Source organism: Manis javanica, chromosome 11 (genome assembly GCF_040802235.1).
Source record: "Manis javanica isolate MJ-LG chromosome 11, MJ_LKY, whole genome shotgun sequence".
In the NCBI taxonomy this organism is placed as follows: Eukaryota; Metazoa; Chordata; class Mammalia; order Pholidota; family Manidae; genus Manis; species Manis javanica.
In genome coordinates, this window is record NC_133166.1 from 12,027,304 (window position 1) to 12,050,164 (window position 22,861).

The 22,861-nt window shown below is 36.3% G+C and overlaps 1 protein-coding gene across 10 annotated transcripts in view; it reads left to right on the forward strand.

Annotated features, from left to right (window-relative positions):
- DLG2 (discs large MAGUK scaffold protein 2) overlaps positions 1-22,861 on the forward strand; it is a 1,871,010-nt gene that overhangs the window by 1,045,312 nt on the left and 802,837 nt on the right. The window contains exon 1 of one of the 10 annotated variants that reach the window (XM_037010581.2): positions 16,406-16,929. The exons of 8 other annotated variants lie outside the window; for them this stretch is intronic. In XM_037010581.2, the coding sequence (XP_036866476.1) occupies positions 16,852-16,929 (78 nt within the window). In that variant the 5' untranslated portion in view covers positions 16,406-16,851. Of the gene's footprint in view, positions 1-16,405; positions 16,930-22,861 lie in introns of those variants that run through there. One more of the 10 variants, XM_037010583.2, reaches the window with a different exon arrangement.

Consider the following 22,861-nt stretch of genomic DNA (forward strand, 5'->3'; position numbering starts at 1 on the left):
AGCAGCACTTGTACAATCTAAAAACTAGGATGTATAGTTGAATTGTTGATTGCATTCTGTTTGTCTAATTTTTTGGAAGGTAGTAGTACATATGCGATGTAACAACTTGTGTTTATGAAATTTGTTGTATGTAGTCAATCTTGCATAAATTCAATTATAAATTTGACTTTGGAAAATTAATACTAGACATTCTCTTTAGTTTGCAAAACTTGGGAGTGAAGAACAAAACTGAGCTTATGAAATTACTCTTAGGAACAGCTGGAAACATCATTCAGGGTTGTACTCTGTTTAATGTTCAGTGCCCTTTCACAGGAAACTAAAAGAAATATGATTCTTGGCATATGTTATTTTCTGCATGAAAGCTTACCAAAATCCCTGGTGTATGTCAGTTGCAGGAGTGATAGGCAATAGCATTTTATCGTCTTTGCCATACAGTTTGGCATTTGATTGCATTAGTTTAGCACTTTATAATATACTCTCTGTAATTTCTCCCTCTTATGAACTCTTAAAGCATTTTATCTTTTTACTCTATTTCAGCACATTTTATTCCATTTATCAAGTTTTTATTCATTGAGCAAGTTTTATTCTGTGTATCCAGCCTCTTTTGCCAGACAGTATACTCCATGAAGGTACAAACTATGTTTTATTTACTTCCATATCTCCTACGCCTAGCACAGAATGCCTTCACATGAAAGTAGGATTTTGCTACATGAGTGAATGAATAAATTATAAATAACTAGTAATATATTGTCTTACAATTATTCTATATTATATATTTTCTCTCCTAACAAGACTGAAAGTTTCAGGAGGGCAAAGCCTAGGGTGTCACATACTATTTTTTGTGCCTTATACTTGCCAATAAATTCAGAAGTATTGCCTACTTAGTTAAATCATTTAACCTGTTGTTTTGCCAGATGAGTTTAGATAAAATTATCTGAACATAGCTTATTAGCACAACTATTGGTTAACTTTAAACCACGAACAAAAATTTATTTAAAGATTTTGCTTTCAGTTTTAGCCTACTAATGCATGATAACAAGTGGTCGTTGCTTAAAGCCACATCACTTCCCCTTATCACTTCCAAATATTTGATGAGCATCTACCGCATGCCAGGCATCATTCTAGCTAATGAAGAAAAAAGGTAAATATCTCTTCCTTCATAGGGCTTTCATTCTAATGATGGTGGTGGGAGAAGAAATAAATAAGTGAAAATGATGTTAGGTGTTTGTAAATGCTGAAAAAGAAATAGAAAACTGAAAAAAAAAAAGGCTTCATTAAAAAGGGGTCACTTTAGTAAAGACTTGAAGTGAGAGAGTGATCACATAGATATCTTGGAATGAGGATTCCAGGCAGAGTTTAGAGCAAGAAATGAGACCCGAGGAGGGAGTGTTCTTAGTATCTTTGAAGCACAATGAACCAAAGCAGTGACACATTACAAGATGTGCGCCAAAAGGGGAGCTGATTCCTGACTTTGCCAAGGTGTGATGAGGCATGAACTGCATGTCAAACACTTAATACAACGCCTTGCATATATCAAAAAATTGCTAAATGTTATTTATCATTATTATGTGAATTGTATGAGATAGGCTCTTAGAACGTGTTAGAAAAAAGCAGCACAAATTAATGGTGCCCTGTTAGGGTTTTGAAAAGTAGGAGATTCTTCTATCCCAGGCCTAGGTCAAGCCTACCTGATTCTAATGCATTATTTCCTGGCATTACTACTTTCCATGTATTCTTAATTCTGGTGGATCACTACTTATTCTTGTTTCTAAGTACATTTATTTAAAATGTGGTCTATGGAGCTTCGATGAATGAACTGAAGGAATCTGAATTTGTCCTATCCAAATGCCTGGAGATATCTGGCATCGGATTGGTCAGCAGGCATTTCATGAAAAGTTACCATACTGAGAGCAAGGCCCTGCTGCTCAGAACCCAGTGTTCCATGCTCTCTTGGCGAGGGGTACAGTTGTTCTCATAGACATTAGGTCTTACAGACATCCTCGAGTGAGCCAAGTTCCCTTAATGGATGTTCTGGAAAGAGCTCGGTGTTACTGAGTCAAGAATGTAATTTGAGCTGTGCCGACAGGAAACAAATTGATCATTTTGGCCCACATTCCTGAATCTGAAGCAACCCTCCCCAAGGGAAGACTTTCCAACATGATGCAGTTAAATTCCCAAATGTTCCTGGATGTGGAGTCCTAATTTAGATTTGCTGCTAAGCCCTTGAATATATTTTCAAATAGTGTCTATGCCCTTTAAAATGCTCAAGGGAAGTGGAATTAGATTCTAATATATATTGTTGCTTCAAGGATTCTTAGTGATATTTTCTTTTATTTTTTTTTTCTTTCCAAATGAAACAACAAAAAAATAACCCTCTGGTTTTTTTGCATTTGGGCAAAAAAAGGAGCACAACGTATTCCCAGGATCTCTGAGAATAGTTTGTCTGCCAAAGATTGCTGAGATTAATAGTTTAGAGTATAGACTTCAAAAATTGTTCCCTACGCAACAGCAGAAAATAGAGTGAAAATCAATTTTTGAAATCAAAATTAAGTACCCTGATTAAATCTGTTTCTATACCAAAAAACAAAGTAAATAAAATGGAAAAGAATAATAGAATTAATTGGGTTTTCTTGAATTCTTTTTTGATCTACTTACAAAGCAGCTCAGATAGAAATATATGACCAAAATACATTGTTAGTACTTGTACTGTTACTAAATGTTAAATGGTGTCAGAAATGGACAGGTGTGAAATTTCATTAGGAAAATTGCTGTAGGTGAGAGGGAAGAGAAGAACAGAAGTTAGGTAGAGATAAAAAAAGGAAATAGAAGTTTTGCTAAATTGTCCTAGTTTCTGCTTTTCTTCATTATTTTATATTTGTCTCTTTTCATGAATCCATTTGGTTTCTTTTACCCACCCCTTTTAAGAAAACCAAATATATTCAAGTTTTAGATGCTGTGTCCTTTTATGTTTTTCACAGCTTTATTGAGGTATAATTGACATACAATAAACTGAACATTTTAAGGTGTGTAATTTGATAGATTTTGACATATGTCTACATCAATAGATCCATTGCCACAATCAAGATAATGAGCATATGTATTTACCATCCCCTAAAGTTTCTTTCTGCTCTTCTGTAAACGTTTCCTCCTCTTACCCTGCCCATCACCAGTCAACAACTGATAGGCTGTGACTATAGATTTGTTTACATTTTCTAGAATTTTATAGAAATGGAATCATATGTTGTGTTCTCTTTTTTGTCTGGCTTATTTCTCTCACCCCAATTATTTTGGTATTCACCCATGATTTCGCTCATCTCAGAAGTCCATTTCGTTTTATTTCTGAGTATTTCATTGCAGAAATGTAACACAATTTGTTTTATCTGTCCATCTGTTAATGGACATTTGGGCTTTTTTCTCCAGTTTTTGCCTACTACCAACAAAACTGTTAAGAAACTTGAGTACGGTCTTTGAATGAATACATGTTTTCATTTCTCTTTGGTAAATGCTTAGGAGTGAAATTGCTGAGTCATGTTATAGATACATGTTTAACTTCTTAAGACACTGCCGAACTATTCCAAGGTGGTTGCATTATTTCACATTCCCAAAGCGATTGCTCTACTCTACATTTGCATATCTTTCTCTCACTGGCTGGAAATCTTCTTGAGGTTGGTTGGTAGTAAGAACATACCCATTTCCTTTAGGGGGACAACCATCCCCACCATGAAGATCATCTTCCTCTGATGCTTCAGCTCTGCAGTTCTTGCTGCTGATTAGCTAATCACCTACTTTATTAGCACTTTTATGAGACCATGTGGATGGGACTGGATCAAGATGCCCTAACTCAGTCCCCGTGAATAACCTTTCTCTTAGGAGAGCCCTGGGTAGAGGTGCTTCCTGACGTGATCCAGCTTTATCACATATAAAACCTTTCTTTAGCTCTCTTCAACAACTCTGAGGCAGAATGGGTCTTTCACAAAGACTTCCCCAAAGACACCAAGGGATATGAACAACGAGATTAAGAAGAGGAGTTCTGAGCCCCAACACAGCTAACATTCTCACAGGGGTTATAATCCCAATCCCAAGGAAAAAGGACATGGACTGAATGACAGGCCCCCTGGCTCCACCTGTGGTTGGGAAAGAGGTTCTGAGTCAGACGTGGCAGGAATCAGACAGTGCCATTCTTAGTTGCGTGACCCCTGGCAAGTTATTTAATTTCTCTGAGCCTACCTATGTGTAGACTGGAACCATCTAATGGAATTTTTTGAAGATTTAATAAAGTTTTAAAAAGTGTGTGACTCGTGTTAAAAACTTGACAAATGTGAGACTTGATAAGCATTTTAACCACATAAAACATAGTATCCACAAGGCAAGCCTCAAATATCTGTATGTACCTTGACTCCAGCAATCTTTTGACCTCTACCTTTTGTTGTAATTCATTGATCCTAACACCATTTTCCTGGTTCTCACCTCTCCCCTAGCCTTACTACCTTTTTCTACCCAGCTTAAATCCAACTAAATTCATTATATTCATTGCACAGACTCTCAACTTTCCTGTCCTTCTTTTACTGTGTTCATTGTTTTCACAGAATCCACAGTTCAGTAAGGAAACTCTTTATTAAATAGAATAACTGTGAATGTTGAAATGTTCAAGAACTTAGTCTTTGAGCTTTTCCACTATCTCAGCCAACGATCATGACTTTAAATACCATTTATATACCATTACTTCTTTGAAATGCTAGACTTGTATATCCAGCAGGTTATTTGTTATCTCCACTCACATATCTAAGAGATATCTGAAAGTTAAGATGTGCATAACCTAACTTCTTATTTTTCCTGAAAACCAGCTCTATTCTCAACCTTCATTTCAGCCAGTGATAAATTCAGCCTTCTAGTTGTTCATGCCAACAGGTTTGTGTTCATCCTCGCCTCTTCTCTCTCACACCCACATCCACTCTCCAAAATATGTCCAGAACCTGACCTCTCTTTTTATTTCTGCATGCATTAGTTTTGTCCAAATAGTTGAGTGACTTCCAGCAAGTTACTTAATTTAAGCTTGATCATTGCAATCATTTGTTATCTCTGCTTTCAGCCTTGATTCCCAGTAATCAAAATTTTCCAGACTGCTGTGAGAGTGATCTTATTAAATCATAGTTATATCATGTTACTACTCTGAAATTGCTCCCTGCCTCATTCATAGCAAAAGCCAAAGTGCCCACAATGGTTTACAAGGCCTATAAGTTTGATGTGTGTTTTCAGCCTAGAAGGCATCTGTCACCGTTTATAGATTCTATCTCCTTAATTATTCCTTCTTCCATTCATGTATTTAGGAAATCCTTTTACTAAATTTAGTATACACAAGACACTTTGTTAGGCTTGGGGAGATAAAATGGTAAAAAGACAGGTATGGTCACTGCTTTCACTGAATATTCCCCAAGGAAAACAAGGAAAATACACATACTAAATAGATAATTATCAATGGGATAAATATTGTGAAAAGTAATGTGTTGTGCTAAGTGAGTCAGGGATACACATGTAGTCTAAGGTGTCAAGAAAGAATATTTCTTGTATTTTTCCTTGCCTTTTTTCCTATCACTATCACCCTAATTAAGACCCACATTATTTCTACTGGCTCTATTCTCCCTAATCTCCAGCACTGACCATGTTTGTCATGATTAATCATTTTTTGGCATTGTCTAACTGCTGTACAGCTACAGCCTTTTCTTTCTTATTCTCCATTATTCCTCAAACACATCTCATGCTTTCCAACCTTTTCAGTTTTGCTCATTTAGTTTCCCCTAACAAATAAATGTACTTTTGTTTTGATTTGTTTTCTAATGGCCAACTCAGATTTCCTCTCTTATAGAGAAAGCCTGTCTTCTCCACGCCAACTCATAGGCTGGCAAATTTTATCTTGCTTCTTTTTCATTTCATTCATTTTTATTTTATCATAAGCCATTGCATGATCTTTCTTGCACTGTCACACTATGTCTTAAAGACAGGAACATTAAAGATGGGTTTAGTAATTGAGAAGTAAATGAGGGGCAAAACAGGAATCAAAACCTAATTCTTCTCGGAAAATGACCTTACATAAGCTACTTTATTTCTGAGAAATATGGCCTCCAAATCAGTAAAAAGAAAATATTATCTGACAGAGATATCTCTTTAGATAATTAAATGAGATGGGAATATTTTCTAAAGGGTGGTATACTTAAGATGACATGGCAAACATTTTATAAAACATAGTTATGCCTTACTTCAAATTAGAAAAAAATGTCAAGTAAAATATAAACCATTCTGTTTTCAGTTAGACTTTTAAAGTTACTTCTGGTTTTTATTTTAATTTTTAATTTTACTACTAGTATCCTATTTTCATTTCATTAGTTGTATGTTACTTATTATATGGAGAATGAGCCTTATTTTTGTTTATCTTGGGGATAATAAATTTATCTTTTAAATTAAATGTATTAAAATAAAAAGTGAGTCAAATTGAGTTTAAAATAACCTAAGTAAACCACAATAAAGGTAGAATGTGAATAGGGCAAAAATGGATCAGGTTACATAAATACTGAGATAAGGTAAATTAAGTATCTTAGTGGGCAAAATACTTTATGTATCTTAAAAGATAGAATAATTTCATACAAAGATGTTAAGGTAAGGGAGCTGACATTAACAAGTCATTCTCCTTCCCTTTTATCTCTATTCAGCCATGTAGGATACAACATGGTGATGCTATTACCTTTTTGCTTGTGTGTTTGTTTGCTTTACTTTATATATTCTTTAATCAGGAGAGAGGTTGCAGTTAATGTCAGGAATATTTTCAGTAACACTCGCTGCAACTCATATTTGCACTGAGGATTTCAGCATCTGCCATTTCTGTTTTATATAGGTGGCAGGATGGAAAAGGAATAGTTCATATATTTTCGTTAGCAGGTCTTATTTTTTAAGAAAACATAAGATGGAGTTTATTCATTTATTTATGAATATAGGTTTATTTATTACATATTATAAGAGATCACCTCTGTCTATCTACAGAAGAGGAGAAATTTCAAAGTATAACATACTGACAGCTGGTAGGCCACAAATCAAGTCTCATTGATTTACCGTTTGAAACATTGTTTTTCAAAGCACTTTGAACTCTTCTTATAGTGACTTTGATTTATCTCTTAGAGTATGAAGAAAAGTATGAAGTAAAAATACAAATGTAGGGTAATAATAAATGCTTAGTATGAGTCTGTGTAATGCCTTCCTTCTCCCAGGAGTGTGAAACAGTTTAATTCAACTGGTATGTTCATTCATTTGTTCATTCATTCAGCAAGTAGCTTACATTATTCAAATATATTTATTGAGAGCCTGCCATGTGCAAAGTATGATGTTTATCTTTGAAGATACCAAAATAAATAAGGCAAGGGAATTTTCTCAAGGGAAAAGTCATTTGGGGGAAACATTTAAGTTCAGAATAATCACAAGTAAATGTAATAAGAGCTAAACCCTAGATATGCACAAAGTGCAAAAGGAAACAGTTTTAGTGCAATAGTACATCTGTTTGAAAGGATCAGGGAAGGTTTCGTAAAGAGTTATTGAGCCAAGTCTCAAAAAATGTGTGGGATTTGTCACATTTAGAACAACAGGGAGCAGGAAATGAGGTGGAGAGGTAGAACCGTAGGCAGAGGAAACTGCATGTACAAAGGCAGAAATACATGTCAGGGAAACAAAATACTTTAGTGAAGACCCAAAAGATGATATGGCTACAACTTCATCAAAAATGACTATTGGACTTTAAAGATCATTGTCTTACAGACCAATTCTTGGGTCATAATGTCATGGACTAATACATAATTTGAGTAAGGGGAATCTAGAAATTAATCATATAATTCAATACCCAGAGGTAAGTCAACTAGTAAAAATTACAATAAAACTAAGAGTATTGACTCCAAAATTAGCATCCCACCTCCATGGACAGGAATTCCACTACTGAGAAAGGTAGAATACTGAACTAATTATAACTGATGATAGGAAAGTTCCCATTCCAAAGAGCTCGGGTTAGATGACTGGTGTTTACATATTTGTGTTTATAAGCATGCTTTGCCAAAGCATGCACATTTGAAGAGGTTGAATTGAATTCTCAGTTACAAAATTATTCAACTACTCATCCATTAGCACTGGGTATCTGTTTCAGAGAAACTACGGTCTTGTTTGCTGCACTGTTTTTTGTATTCACAAGTCAAAATTCTTCCATGTTCTGTTAGATACCCATTCTTTATTCAGGCTGCGATTTGATGTTCCTCTTGTTTGCTCCTCACCTCTGTCTACTCAGCTCTGTATTCCTTTGGATGGTTATTACTGTATCAGTCTATATTCTCAACTGCAGCAAAATTCAACTGTAAGCTTGTGAGCCAATCACAGCATATGAATTCAAAACTAGTATATGATTTCAGGATCCATTTGAGTTTTTTAATTTTTTTATGAGAGATCTTTAAAATGAAGAGAGGCTCTGAGAAGATTCTCATAAAAAAAACTACTCAGAAATGAGGAAATACTCACTTGGCTCAGAAAAGAGACATTTGTGAAACTGAAAGTCTTTAAATTTATGAGAGATTTTTACAAAGATTTGGAAACTGATTTGTTTTCTCCACTAATGGAATAAAAAAAAAAAAAGAGGTAAGGACATAAGAAAGAAGGTAGACTTCCTAACAATGAGGACAGTTAAATACAAACACAAAGTTTTAAAAGTCACTCTATACTTCTTCACAATAGTAAGAACATGTTTTATGTCTGGACTATTGTCTTGTTTTGTTTTCCCTGAAAATTAGAAGGTAAATAAAAATAAAAATACTCATTGCACCCATACGGTGTGCCAGGTATTGCGTTAGATAATTTACATGTGTCATCATCTCATTTGATCCTTATTATCAACAAAATGGCATAGTTTCCATTATTGCCCGATTTTATGAAGTTGACCTTACTTGTCCAAGGTTATGGTACGGCCATGGTGGCCTAACTCACTATTAACTTTAGGTAATTAATTATTTACATACTGACATTTGAATAACATTTTAATTAGATGACTTTCTGGAATCTCTTGCATGAAACATTTCCCAAGACATATTTTATATACTATTTTCAGACATGCTGACACTTCATGTGCAGGCCAGTTAAACTCTCCAGTTTGTTTTTTGGGTTAATTTAGAGGCATGCCAGTTTTTTACTTGTTTGAGTTTGTATAAAATGCTGGTCAGAACAGTGATTTCTTGAGCTGACTCTGGCACCCCAAGGGTATATGGGACTCCATAAGGGCCCTTTTAGTAAGAGTGGGTTTTTGATGCCCATGCAGGGCCAGAGAATTGATGTTAGGATTACCAAAGGAAGAGAAATGAAACTGAGACCCCTGCATAAAGCTGGAAACTCAAGAGTTCTCATTTAATAAAAGGACTCTTAAAGAAGCTCATTCATTAGCATAGAGAAGCAATAAGGAAGCTCATTTCTATTGTGAGTGGCAAAAGGGAAAAAAGTAATTTAACTGTTTAGTGTGGGGAAAATAACACTAAGCCAATATGAAACAGGAAACTACTCCTGAACAAGTAAAATCTCTAGGCAACTAGCAGACTGATGTGCAGAATTGCTCGGTAGCTGCAGTTGTACAACTAAAGGTCCCAGGAACTCGACAGGGAGTACGATCTACTAAAGAAGATTTTAGGATAAAAGTGTACAGTGACATGCAGAAATTACCCACTATGTGTACAGTCAACAGGGTTAGACTTCTAAGAAATTAGATGATAAGAGTATCAGATAGACTATAAATTAAATATGTTTTAAATTAAAACAGGATTGAGGAAGGAATAAAAACCATAATAAAAGAACAGAATACCATGAAAAAGACTGGGTAGATTTAAAAAGAAATATATAAAATCTCTAGAAATTTAAATATATATATATATATATATACACACACACACAAGCACGTGTATATATACATGTATACGCACGTGTATATATACATGTATACACACACATATATAATTCATTAAAAATAAACACTGTAGATAGGTAAAACAATAGATTAAAACTTAAGATAAAAATAGTAATTAGGTATGAGGATATAGCCCTGGAAACAGCACAAAGAAGGAAGGAGAAGTATAAGAGGAGATATAAAGCAGCATAATGAGTAAACCGAAATGGTACAGGAAAAATAGAACTGGATTTTAGAAGAAGAGAATAGAGAGAATAGGGAAAAGAAATATTAGAAGAGATAATGAGTTTTATATATATATATATATATATATATATATATAATTAATTAATCCAAAAGGAACCATAATGAATTACAAGAAGAATTTTAAGCAAAAAACTTGTATTGCAGTTCAACAAAGACAAAGAAATCTTCAAATATAGAAAAGAGACATATTTCTTACAGTGGGACAATTCAGTTGACAGCAGACATCTTATAAAAATAGAAGCCAGAAGGTGGTATGATATAATATCTTCAAAGTGATGAGGGAAAATCATTGTCAATGTAGAAATCTCTGTTTACATATGATATTGTTGAAACTCTAAGGTAAATGTAGACAGTTCAGGAAAAATTTAAAAAGATTGAGTATGTTTAACCATCACAAATTTTTGCAGAAATAACTATATAGTACATCAGTAAAAATGAAATATAGAAGGGTTAGGATGCTAAAAATAATGAGAAAATGAATTGATAACAATTGAATTGAATTGAAGTGAAACTTATTTTGAGTAATGTTTAATTGTAAAAAATAAATAAGGGCAGTAATAACTGATTTGGTCAGGAATGGAATTACAACAGAATAGAGCTAAAATATAATATTAGAATTAGAATATAAAACATAATATTAGACACAGTAACAAATGACCAGTTATACAACATTTTAAAAGTCTGAAACTTAGATCAAATGAAAAGGATAGTTAGCCTTTCAGATATCAATATTTATTATAAAATATACTAATTAAAATAATGTGGTATTGGCCCAGGTAAATAAAAATAGAACAAAAAAAGCCCAGAAACAACCACATGCATACTCATATAATCTAGACATATGACTTAGAAGCATTACACGTCAGTAAGGGAAAGGAATAACATTTTATATACCAGCAATTAATCAATCAATAAAGATGACTAGCCATACATAGGAGGGGAAAGTAGATTCCTGTCTCACCATAAATGAAAAAAAAAATTTGAAGACTTATTTGTCTTCAAGAAGAAAAAATTGAATTGTTTAGAAGAAAATATCAGACATATTTATGAATTTGGGATTGGGAAAAAATTTCTTAAGTATGAAACTGCACACACATAAGGGAAAACATTAATAAGTCAGTACATTAAAATTTTTATGAGAACTTTATATGATAAAACATAAATCAAGTTAAAAGACAAGTTAGAGTTTGGGAGCAGGTATTTTCAGCACCTGTAGTAAACAAAGAACTAGTGTCCAGAATACATAAAGCATTTTTATAAATTATTATAACCTAATTTAAAAATGGGCAAAGGCTCTGTATAGAAGGGAGCTCAAATAGCCAATAAACATATGGAAACAAGAAAATGCACACCTTAAATACAAGGAGCTAACATTATGCATTATGTTTGGGGCAATTAATAAGCCTAAGTACACTGTGTCATCAGGAAAACAGAACTTGTATAAACCACTAATAATGTAAATTGGGGAAACATTTGTAATGAAAGTGCAAGATGGACATATCCTATGATTCATAAATTATGTTTTGAAGTGTCTACACTAGAAAAAGTTGTATGTGTTTAGAAAGAGAGGTACAAGAATATTTATTGAACATTATTTTGAACTGAATTTGAGGTGGGGTAGGGTGAGGAGATTTTGAATAGTTTATTTCTTTAAAATTAATCTGAATCAAATGTGGCAAAATGTCATTATTTATTATATCTGGGAGATGGGTACAGGGTGAGTGTTGTATTACTTTCTTACATTTCTGGATGCCTAAATATATCATGATTAAACATTTAAACAGAAAGGACATGTGAGATATTCAAACACTGAGGAATTAGTTTTGATGTTTTGATAGCAGAAAAAGAGAGGTAGGTTTAGTTCATTATAATTAGAGTCAATGGGTTTATTGTTTGCATTGATTCGATCCTTTTTTACACATTTGTCCATGACTGGTTGACTGTCTGAGACAGAAATATATCTGCAGTGGGGTTAGATAGTACTCAATGGTTTTGAAATACATATAAAGTTATAATGACCATTTTTTCTATTGTCCATATAGATAAAACATGCAGAAAGATTTAGCTATTCCTTTGCATTTTTATATACACTGGTTCTAATTATTACACTTTTTGCAGCTAACACTTATTATTGGGATTATATCATATAGAAACCAAAGAACAGTAATTTTCTTCCTGAGTTTCCACATTATTTTTCACACATCTGTTATAATACCATTCTGAATTGAAATTTATTTATTTTTACATCTGTGTCCCCAGTTGTGTAGGAGTGCTTGAGAAGAAGGAGCGTATCATTCATTTTGGGGTTGCCAGTGTTTGACATGTAGTAAGTGATCAATACTTTGTGGATAAGTATTTGCTTTTTAATCATAAAAGTAAACATGAATCTGTTATCACTGTAGAAGACTCAAACAGTACACAACTATATAGGGCAAAATGTAATTTTTTATCTTCCCTTTCCACTACTCTACAGAGTTAACTAATTTTCTTCCTGAGTTTCCACATTATGCATTATGTTTGGGGCAATTAATCTTGGTATTCAACATCTTGGTATTCCTGTGAATTGAAGTTAAATAGTATGTTTATATTATTTTAGTCATAAATTCTATATAATGTCTAACACATACTGTTTAATAATGGACTAATATCATATGTTAACAAGATTATCAAATATGCATATCAGATATACAAGCAAATCAAATATTTGAATGTTTATTTGTTTGTACGTTAACTTGTTTATATCTCAAACATTGTATTTTCTGTGTTGTATACAAAACACCTAACCTAGGTAGCTTTTCAAGCTACCAGATATTAGTTTCCAGCATTTACTGTTTATTCTGTTTTTATAATTACCTATGATATAGTTAGATGATTTTTAAAAGAAAATCATTCATGTGCTAGGCAGAAAGTGTAGTTGTATGATGCTTAATGGCTTGATTTAAACATTTACCTTGAGAATTCAGAGGAGGCTCACACAGTGTGTGTTAAGGCATGAACCCAAAGCTGCTTATTAAAAGGATTAATGTTGCATCTCAAACTCAGCTGCACTGGTAGGTTTCTGTCATATGAGAGGTATTAAAAATGAAATTACAAAGGAAAAGGTCTGTTCAGGTAGTGATGATGTACAGATGGAAAGCATCTGAAAAACTTGTTCCCCTTATATTTTGCATAGCTGTAAAAGTTATTTATCTCAATCAGCAGAACAATGGTTGGAGAAATTAGGATTTGCTGTAGGCAGCTGCCAGCATGGGTAGCTGGCACATCTGCCCAAAGAGAACCCAGGGAAGATGGCTGTGTAACTATAGTCATGACTTCATTCCATTGACATGACACCCATCTTTCAAAAAACTTTTAAAACTGAAAATGTGTAGATATGCTTCTAATGATTTCCTACTCATTCCAAGTTTGAGGCTTTTCTTATTTTGCCATAGACACTCTCCACACATATATTTGGAATACCTATACTGTGCCAATCATTTGCATAACATAAGCCTGGGTCCTGACTACAAATGACCTACTCTATACCACACTTTGTACCTTCAACTGCCTTTTAAGGAATAATAGTTATTATTGCTATTTTTTCAAGTAAAATCTTAGCTGACAGGCCAAATATATTTTCTTAAGAACTCTATAAAAGTTTATAAAGCCTGGGTCAGGTGCATGAGGAAGGTCATTAGAGTTTCAATATAAAAGTAAAACCAACCAACAAAATGATAAAACATCAAAGATCTCTCCAAACCCGAGTTTTAGTAGCTTAGGAAATCTTTACTTATGAAGTGCAAAAATCTTTTTATGATCTGGCAATCCCATCACAATAAATTAACATCTTTGATTCCCCCTATGATATCAGTAGTTTGAAAGCTCACCATGTTTTTTCTCACCTCTTTATTGCCTAATTCCATTTTGAATGTTAAAAACAGAAATTCCTATTCATTAATTTAGGAAGGATTGCTATCCCCTCCCCTTTTTATCTACTTCTATTAACTAAATAGTCTTTTAACTACAAAATGGTTTGGATAAGCTTGTATGCAGGAGTCATGAATACCTTTGGCTTCATGGCAACATTAGAGTAAGCTGTGGTCCTGCTGAGTAGTTCTTTGAAAACTAAGCAGGAGTTATCATTTATTTGTTGGATTTCTGTGGCACTTTTTCTCCAAAGACTACAGGGTGTGATGTGGAGAATTTTGACACAGGGGTTGTCTAAGAGCATCAAAAGGAAATTAAAGGAAAGTAGAATTCGTAGGATGTGAGAACAGAGAGGAAAAGAAACAGCTAATGGCAAAACCAAACCGTAGGTGGCCATTAGGCATGTTGAACAAGGGGGAAGGATTGAGCTGCCCCAAGGGTGCTACTGTTGGCTTTTCAGAACACTGAGTCATTTTGCCAGAGCCTCTGTCCCTGGTGAGCAATAGACATTTCTGTTCAATACTCACATGAAGACTTGCCTGAATCTTGGACTCATAGGGCAGGAAGGGGTCTTAACAATCATCTGCCCAATTCTCTAATTTTCAGCTGGGATACCTCAAGCTCAGAGAGAACAAGGAAAGAAGTTAGAAGCAAAGCCAGGGCTAGAACCCAGATCATTTATTCATTCAGCAAACATACACTGAATGTCTTGTGCTAAACACCATTCTAGGCACCAGGGTTACCTTGTAAGTAATAGAGACTTGGGTCCTGACTACCATTGTCCTATTCCACACTGCTTTGTTCCACCTCCCATTGCCTATGAGGATTCAATATATTGGCACCTGCCTTATCTGAGATTTTGCTTTTTGTGGCTTCAGTTACCAGCAGTCCAGAGGCAGATGGCTTGATGGTACCCTTCTGATGACATATCAATAATAGACAATAGTCACTAGTAACCTAATGCTGCATTCCAATGCCTGTGGAATTCACCTCACTTCATCTCATCCAGGTGTTGTATCATCTCACATCATCAAGTACAGTAAGACATTTTGAGAAAAAAAGACCACATTCACATAGCTTTTATTAATCTTTTACTGTGCCTAATTTTTAAATTAAACTTTATCATGGGTATTAATATATAGGAAAAAAACAGTATATATAGGGTTTGGTACTGTCTGTGGTTTGAGGAATCCACTGGTGGTCTTGGAATGTATACCCCATGGAAAAGGGGTGACTACTGTATACCTTATTAAACAGCAGTTTTTGACTGTAGACCCAGCCCTTCTTGGGGGTAAGCCTCAAGTGACTTACAGGGAGAGAAGGGAGGTTTTTCCCCAGGTATCTGTAAGTAGGCTGTGTTGTGTGGCCCACAGATGCTCATAGGGGCTCTTCTGTCAGATCAACTGGAAAATGTTTACTGGATTCAGTCTCATCTGTATGTCAGCAGAAGGAAGGTTTTCCCTGCTAAGATGAGCAGTTTTTGTCCTCTGGAGACATGGGTAAAGGCCAAAACATTATCACTCATTGGAGGAAACACTTGCTCCTTAAAATTGATTTTATCTTTAAAATGTTTCACATGATAGTGTAAACCCTAATCAGATAATTGAAAGTGAAAGCACCTAGTGGTAAAATCAAACATGAAAATTCTTCAGAGGAGCATGGTTTAAGAGTTGCCATAAATCCACCTTCCCAAAAGTGTTATTACAGGCCTCCATTTAACACTGAAAAACTCTGGAATTAAAGAAAAAAGAGAAACAGAAAAAAAGAAAAGAAGGAGTGGATTGTCTCTTTTGGCTTAAAAGTAAATTTAAGACCCCCCCTCTCTCCCCATCCTCATGCCTAAAACCTGTGCTTATTACAAAAGAGGCCGTGTTGCTTTAGAGGTGGAAGCAATGAGTTTGAAGACCAAGGACTTGCACTCAGGCATGTGGGAGTGCATTTCGTCCTGCTCGCTTTGCCCTTTGTCCCAGGCCACCCTCCAGAGAAAGAAAGTGTTGCTCTTGCAAGTTGTAGAGATGGCTGGCTGAGGAGCAGAGACAGGGTTTTTTGCCTTGGACCAAAACAAGGTGAGCAGGAGCAAGGGAAGGACACTTCTGCTTCTAGCCCCGCTGACAGCCCTGTATTGCCGGAGGATCGGAGCAGGATGCAGGCTCCAGGGACACCTGTTTGTGCCCGCGCGGCCAGGTCTGCGGTGCCCTGCCTCCCCGCCCGAGGCGGGCAGCTCCTGTATTGGCTCATTTACCTGCAGGGCATGCGTGTGGCTCTGTTTCGCGCGGCCACCACCGCCCGCACGTACTGGGAAGACAGAGGCAAGCCCCGCTGGGGAGGGCAAATGCCGGAGCCTGGGGCGGGAGGTGAGCCGCCTCCCGGGCCGCCGCGTTGACTGCGGCTTCCCTTCCTCCTGACACGCATGGAGTTCGGTGGTGACGGTTCCGGAGAGCTGCAGACAGACATTTAGCCGGCTGGATGTGTGTGAGCTGGTTACGGAGGAGCACCCGCCTCACCCGGACCTCCTGCTGGCAGGATGTAAATATACCTGCAGCCTGGCCACAGGACTGCCTTCCCCCAAGCCCCCTCCCTCCTCCCACCTTCTTCTCAGCTAACCAGCATGAGGAACTGAGACAGCAACAGCCTGCAAGTGACAGCTCCAGCCTGATTCCGTTTGCCTCAGAGCCGAAGTGGGAAGTTGATCGTGCATAGCTTCCCTGTGAATCCCTTCCCTTGGCATCGCTATGTTCGCCTCTATCTGGTACGCCAAGAAGCTGGGCCGCAGGTTCGTGCACAATGCCAGGAAGGCGAAATCAGAGAAGGTATGGAATAAGTGGGGCTGAGGATTACCTTTGCGATTTGCCAGCTGCTCTGCTCTGGACTGCTAGTCGGAGGACAGACGCAGTCTTTATTAGCCTGGGAGGAGAACCTGCCTCTCACTTGCAGAAGGGGTAACTTGGAGCCTAGCTACTTGGGAGGGGAGCATGGGGGTTAATCTGATCATTAGCTATTCAAAATATTTGGTGATATCAGTTGATAGAATGTCTCAGCAAAGACTTAATATTCCTTTAAATGACACAGGGTGAAAGCAATTAAGCAGCTGAAAAGTCTGTTTCTTCAGGGAGCCCTCTAGTAAACTTGTTGCTGTACCGCATTATTTTTATTACTACAATCTTTGGTTCTGAAGGGGTCATTATAAATCCCTGAGCCCTTCTCCAGGACTTGTGTGTGTCCTAGGAGCACATATTTGGGACTGTGAGTAACAATGACCAGACTCCACGGGGGTGCTTGATATCTTTTCAAATCAACAGAGTCATCATTTCAAGAGTGTTTACAATGAGCAAGAATTGTATTTATAACCAGATAGTCATGGCCAGTTAGAGAATGGCTCTGTATGTCTTTTATTAAGCATGACTAGTGGTTCCAGAAAACCTCTATGTACATTTATCCCATCAGTTATCTTTCTCTATGAAATTAAAATAGCTTGTCAGCCCTAAGATTTAATACAAGCTTGCATCTCTAATTTGTCCTTTCAGAGGCACTGGCCAAACTGTCATATTTAGGGTATTGGTATTTGATTTGATAGGTGTTGGGGAAACTTCCAAAGGTAACAAAATTTTGTGAAACAGATCTTTCCACATTAGTCTGAGGATGTGATCTTTGGCCCAGTCTGCTTTCTGCCTCAAATCTGCTCATGGATTGACCCAGACATGGCTTTTTGGCAGAGTCCTTCTCAACTGCAAAGGTCCCTTCACTTTAACTTGCTATTTGTTCCTTGTTGATAACATGAACAAGAACCCAGTGAGAGACCAAGACATGACTATTTGTAAGAATGTGTGAAAAGAGAAGGCAGCATCTGAGTTCTGACTGTGGGATGTAGCCTTTTAGATTGTCCAAGTCTGAGGATTGTAGAGTGATGGTAGACTTTGTATTTAATGGCACTCTTGGGGAGGTGGAGGTGGGAAGGCAAAGATGGGGTCGAATTGATCTGTATCTTACTTTACATATCACAGGGAGAAAGATTGCAAACCTAATTAGCACATACCAGTGCCAAACATTAAACAGTTGAATTTGGGGGGTTTTGTTTTGTGTTTTGCTTCTCAAGTAATTTTTAAGGAAAGAGACTTGTAAGTAGGTTTTTCACTGGAGCAAATGTTTAGAAAAAGTGCCTTCTTCCTATGAAAATTATAGGTTGTGTGAATGAGAGGACTGTCAGAGACCGCAAATGGCTCTGAAAGCCACTGGGAGATAATACCTTATGCCAAATTAGTATGCAAAGAAAAGTTGAATCTCAGTGATGCTTAATTCAGTCTGGGGCCTGAAAGTGGAGAACAGTAGCTCTATGAAATTCAATGTCTAGCACCTAAAAACAATGGCAATCCAACAGAGAAACACCAGTTCGGGGAAGAAGCTAGTGAGGGTCCTCTTCTATCTCCCTTCATTTCTGTGCTAACACTTAGAATAGGTAAGAAGAAACCAAATGTGGGGTTAAGGGTTTTAAATTATTGATTTATCTCACTCAGAGAGTAAGGGCATCAACATTAGAGAACTGAAGTTTTCCTCTCTAAGTGATAAAGACCAAAGAAAAATGATTAACTCTAATACCTTCTGGTAGCCAGGGGAGCTAGGAGTTCATTTTGAACACTAGATGATGAGAACTAACATGAAAATGGGGTGTTGTTTTCTTTTTTTTCATGGAATTTGTATTCACAGAGTTCCTGGAATAAATTAAAAGGCGTGATGCCTTGAACAGTGAGGGCCCTCAGTCAATGCTTGGTGAATGAAAATAGTTTATGCTGTGTACCTAATTTAGTACTTAAACTAACTGTTGTGAATAAAAATGTTTGTCTGGGTCTAGCAATATACTTTAACTGAGAAGACAGTTAACAAATGATACTGCATGCTGAATAGATTCATATAAAGTATTACAATAACATCAGATCTCATGTAATTGCAAACACGGAGGGGGATAAAAGTGCTGCTGACTATGTTGGCATGCTTTATTATAAAATGGAGGAAAATGAACAAAATAAGATTGTTATTGAGTTTTATTTAGAAGATAACCAATCTACTTATATATGAAAGAACTCATGGTAGATTCAGAGCATGTTTTAGTACTCGGGGTATACATCACAGACAGTGATTGTGGTTTTCTTTTAGTGCCCTTTGTAAATGTTGGCTGCTTTTTTGCAATAGGTAGCAGTGTTTATTTCCTTCTACTCTAATAAAAACAACCTGTACTCGCCATAGCCCAGCAGTCCTATTTTAGCATTCAGGTATGGTCTGGCAAGTACATTCTTCAAGGCTGGGTTAATTGAAAAGCTAATTGGGAATGTGAAGGCTAAATGCCATCCCTAAACATGCAGTATGCCTCATGGTTGCCTGGTCTACTGTTTTACCTCATCAAATGCCAAAAGAATTAAATAGCAGCATAGAATGTAACAATAATACTAATCACAACAATAATAACAAGAGTTCCTGTTCCCTTACGTTATGTGTTAGCTGCTTTATACATAGATGTTCATTTAATCTTCACAGCCATTGCATAAGATAGGAATTACTTTTCTTGAGGCCCAGAGAAGAGAGTAGTTACCCCAAGGTCACAGAATAGGTAGTAAGTTTCAGTGCCAGGATTTGAACCTGAGTTTACTCAAGCAGTTTCAGAAATGACTCCTTGATATCTAGCATTCTCTTCTGACTACCTGTCATTCACCTGTTTTGTCTGAATGAGGTTAACCTTTCCTTCTTGTTCTCCTCTTTTTGATATTAGAATTGCAAAGTCATGAGGTTTACAGGATCAAAGTTACTGAACTTGTAACTCAACCCTTTGTTTCAGATAAGACTATACCTAAGCTATCTTGAATAGACAGTTGTCTGTCCTGTTATTAAATATTTTACATTCTTTATCCTCTTTAGTTGGGTAAGTAACAAGGTATCATCTTGACACCTATTTTTCCTTTCAAATAGCTAGTAATTATCATATTATCATAACCTAAACATTGGCATTTGTAATCATTCCTATAGGAACCAAAAATGTCTTTCATCAAAAAGGACCTAAATGCTTGACAATTGTAAATATACTGTCTTATTAGAGTGAGTCAAAGATGGTAGGTGATTCACATCATTTTTCTAAAAAAGAAAAGCAAAGGCTCTTTGGTCTTTTTTCATTGAAAAGACAGTTTGGACATACCAACACATTCTTTGAGCAAAATTACTTTAAATGTGATAATATGTAATCAAGACTGCCTGGTTGGAATAGAATACCTCCATTCAAATAATTATTCTTTCTTTTTTCTGACCCTGTGTAATTAATTCAGAAGTTAGTGTCTTACTTTTAAGCCTGTTTGTCCCATTCCAACTTAAATTGCTTAATTTAGTCTCTATCTAGATTGTATTACTCTAAAAGGGCATATCTATTAATTTAAGCATACACTGTGAAAAATAGATGCATGATGCATTTAGAAATGACTGGCATAAATATCCATCATCTAATAGACACAAATGTACATGAGCATGGTAATGATATACAATATACAAGTGATGTAACTGAGCCCAAATATCCTGACGTTAGGTTGTATTCACCTTAAAGAATTGTTTAATAATCAACACACTGGTTCTGTCCTCCTTCCCGTCTAAAACAAACACATTAATGCAACATAAACTAACATGAAGGATACTCTAGTAATACACTTGCTGGCAGTAGGGCCACCAAGAGAACATAATGTCCTGCATGATCCTTGTATAACATAAACATCATTGGGCTTATGGTAAGGTTTCGGAGGAAATTAAATTAGTCCTGCTCTTTACTATCCAGCCTAAAGTCAATCATTTGGCTTCTCTAGGCCTCAGTTTTCTTATTTGTCAAAGGAAGCAACACCTGTGCTTTAGTCGAGCCACAGTAACCTCAGGACATAGTTCAGACTCTTTAACATGGTCTACAAGGCCCATCGTGATACAGCCTCTGCTTTCCTCTCTGCTGTCACACCTTGCCCCTCTTCCAGGAATACTTTCAATCCAACATTCTGAACTACTTTCAAATCCCTGAATGCCCCATGCTTTTTCTAGCTTCTAGACTTGTTCTTATCTTGTTTGGCTGACTAGCAAACCACAGGTAAGCCATTCAGCTCACTGATTGCGCTCCAACCTTAAATGATATCACCATCGCTAGGAATCCTTTCTTGGCCTCTACAAGCCCAGGATGGGTCGTCCATCAGCTCCCACAGCAGTGTGTACATCAGTTGTCATCAACTTTACTTCCCTGTGTTCTTCATTAGAACGTGGATTCTCTGAATGAAGGATGGTTTAATCTTGTTCACCATCTTTTTAGGGCTTTAAAGAATGCCTGGAACATAATTGTCTCTCACACCTGATTTCATGGACTCTAGGTTGTCATCAGTTGCAAGATGTACCATTATTTCATGTATTACTAAGAAAAAAGTCAATGGAGCTATAACATCATCAATTGCAAGATAAATCGATTTCAGAGACGTGAGACGTTAAAGTGTGGGGGAAAAAGTTATTTTAGAATCAATGAAGTGTGGTGTAACTAAAAGAATGAATAACAATGGATTTATTTAGGGATAAAAGGAGTTAAAGTGTTTAAAGGTTGTACTTGCTATCAAATCACATTGATTTATTTGCAAATCGTAATATCGTTTGCATAGGGAAATACAATAGATAATCCTAAAATATATCACACATTTTGTCCTGTGCTGGCTAGATTTAATTGGCATTCTATGTCCTATTCTGAATTTAGGAAGGTGAATGAATAGAGGGAAAATGAAAATGAAGGTAATAGAAGAAATGGATTAAAAGCAATAATCAAACTGGTGCAAGTTAGGTGCAGAAGAAAAGCTTAAGCCTCCTGACCTCTCACCATGTATTTATATGTCTAAACAAAATAGTTAACTTGTACTGAATTCTTTCTATGAGCTGAAAACTGTGTTGATATAAGGATCTAGTTCGATCATTACTATTAATTAGCAAAAACATCCCTATTAGGTGGCTGGAATTAAAATACCACATCTGACTTGTGCTCAAGCTCTTAACCAAAAAACAATACTCTGTATGTATGTGTGTCTGTATATGTGTGCAATGTATGTCTAGATGTGTGTATAGTGTTTAAAGGTTATACTTGCTATCAAATCACATGTATTTCTTTGAAAAGTACTATATATTATATATGTATATCATATGTAATATATACTATATACTATACTGTATATATTATGTATGTTTTCAATGAGCTAGATACCAATTTTTTTCTATGAAAGATAGATTTAAAAAATAAATTTAAATGCAAAATCTGAAATTTAGCTTAGGGGTAAGAAGAAACATCCAGATGCTGAAGATTTCTCTAATCCTCAGTGAACAGTAGAATCTTCCTACTTCTATGTTTGCCTATGGCAGATTGAAGAGTAGCTTAACCTGGAGAGGGGAATGGACAGGCTGTGCTCTCAGGCACCTTTCTCAGAGCCTTCTGACTCTTGAGAGCTTGTCGGTCATGAGCAGAAGCATGACTCAGCGCCAGTGTCTAGCTGTGGTGACAAAGGGGACAGGTATTTGTGCAGAAGGAATGCAGCCCTGCAGGTCCCCCTTGTCTCCGGGCAGGTGCATCAAGCAGCAAACGGACAGCAGCACCTGTTCTGAGACCCCAGCACTGCTGCCTGCCCTGGCAGGACACAAGGCACAGGTGTGAGCCGGCCCACGAGGGAAGCGCAGTGGGAACAGAATCTGAGAAATGGCCAATGTGAA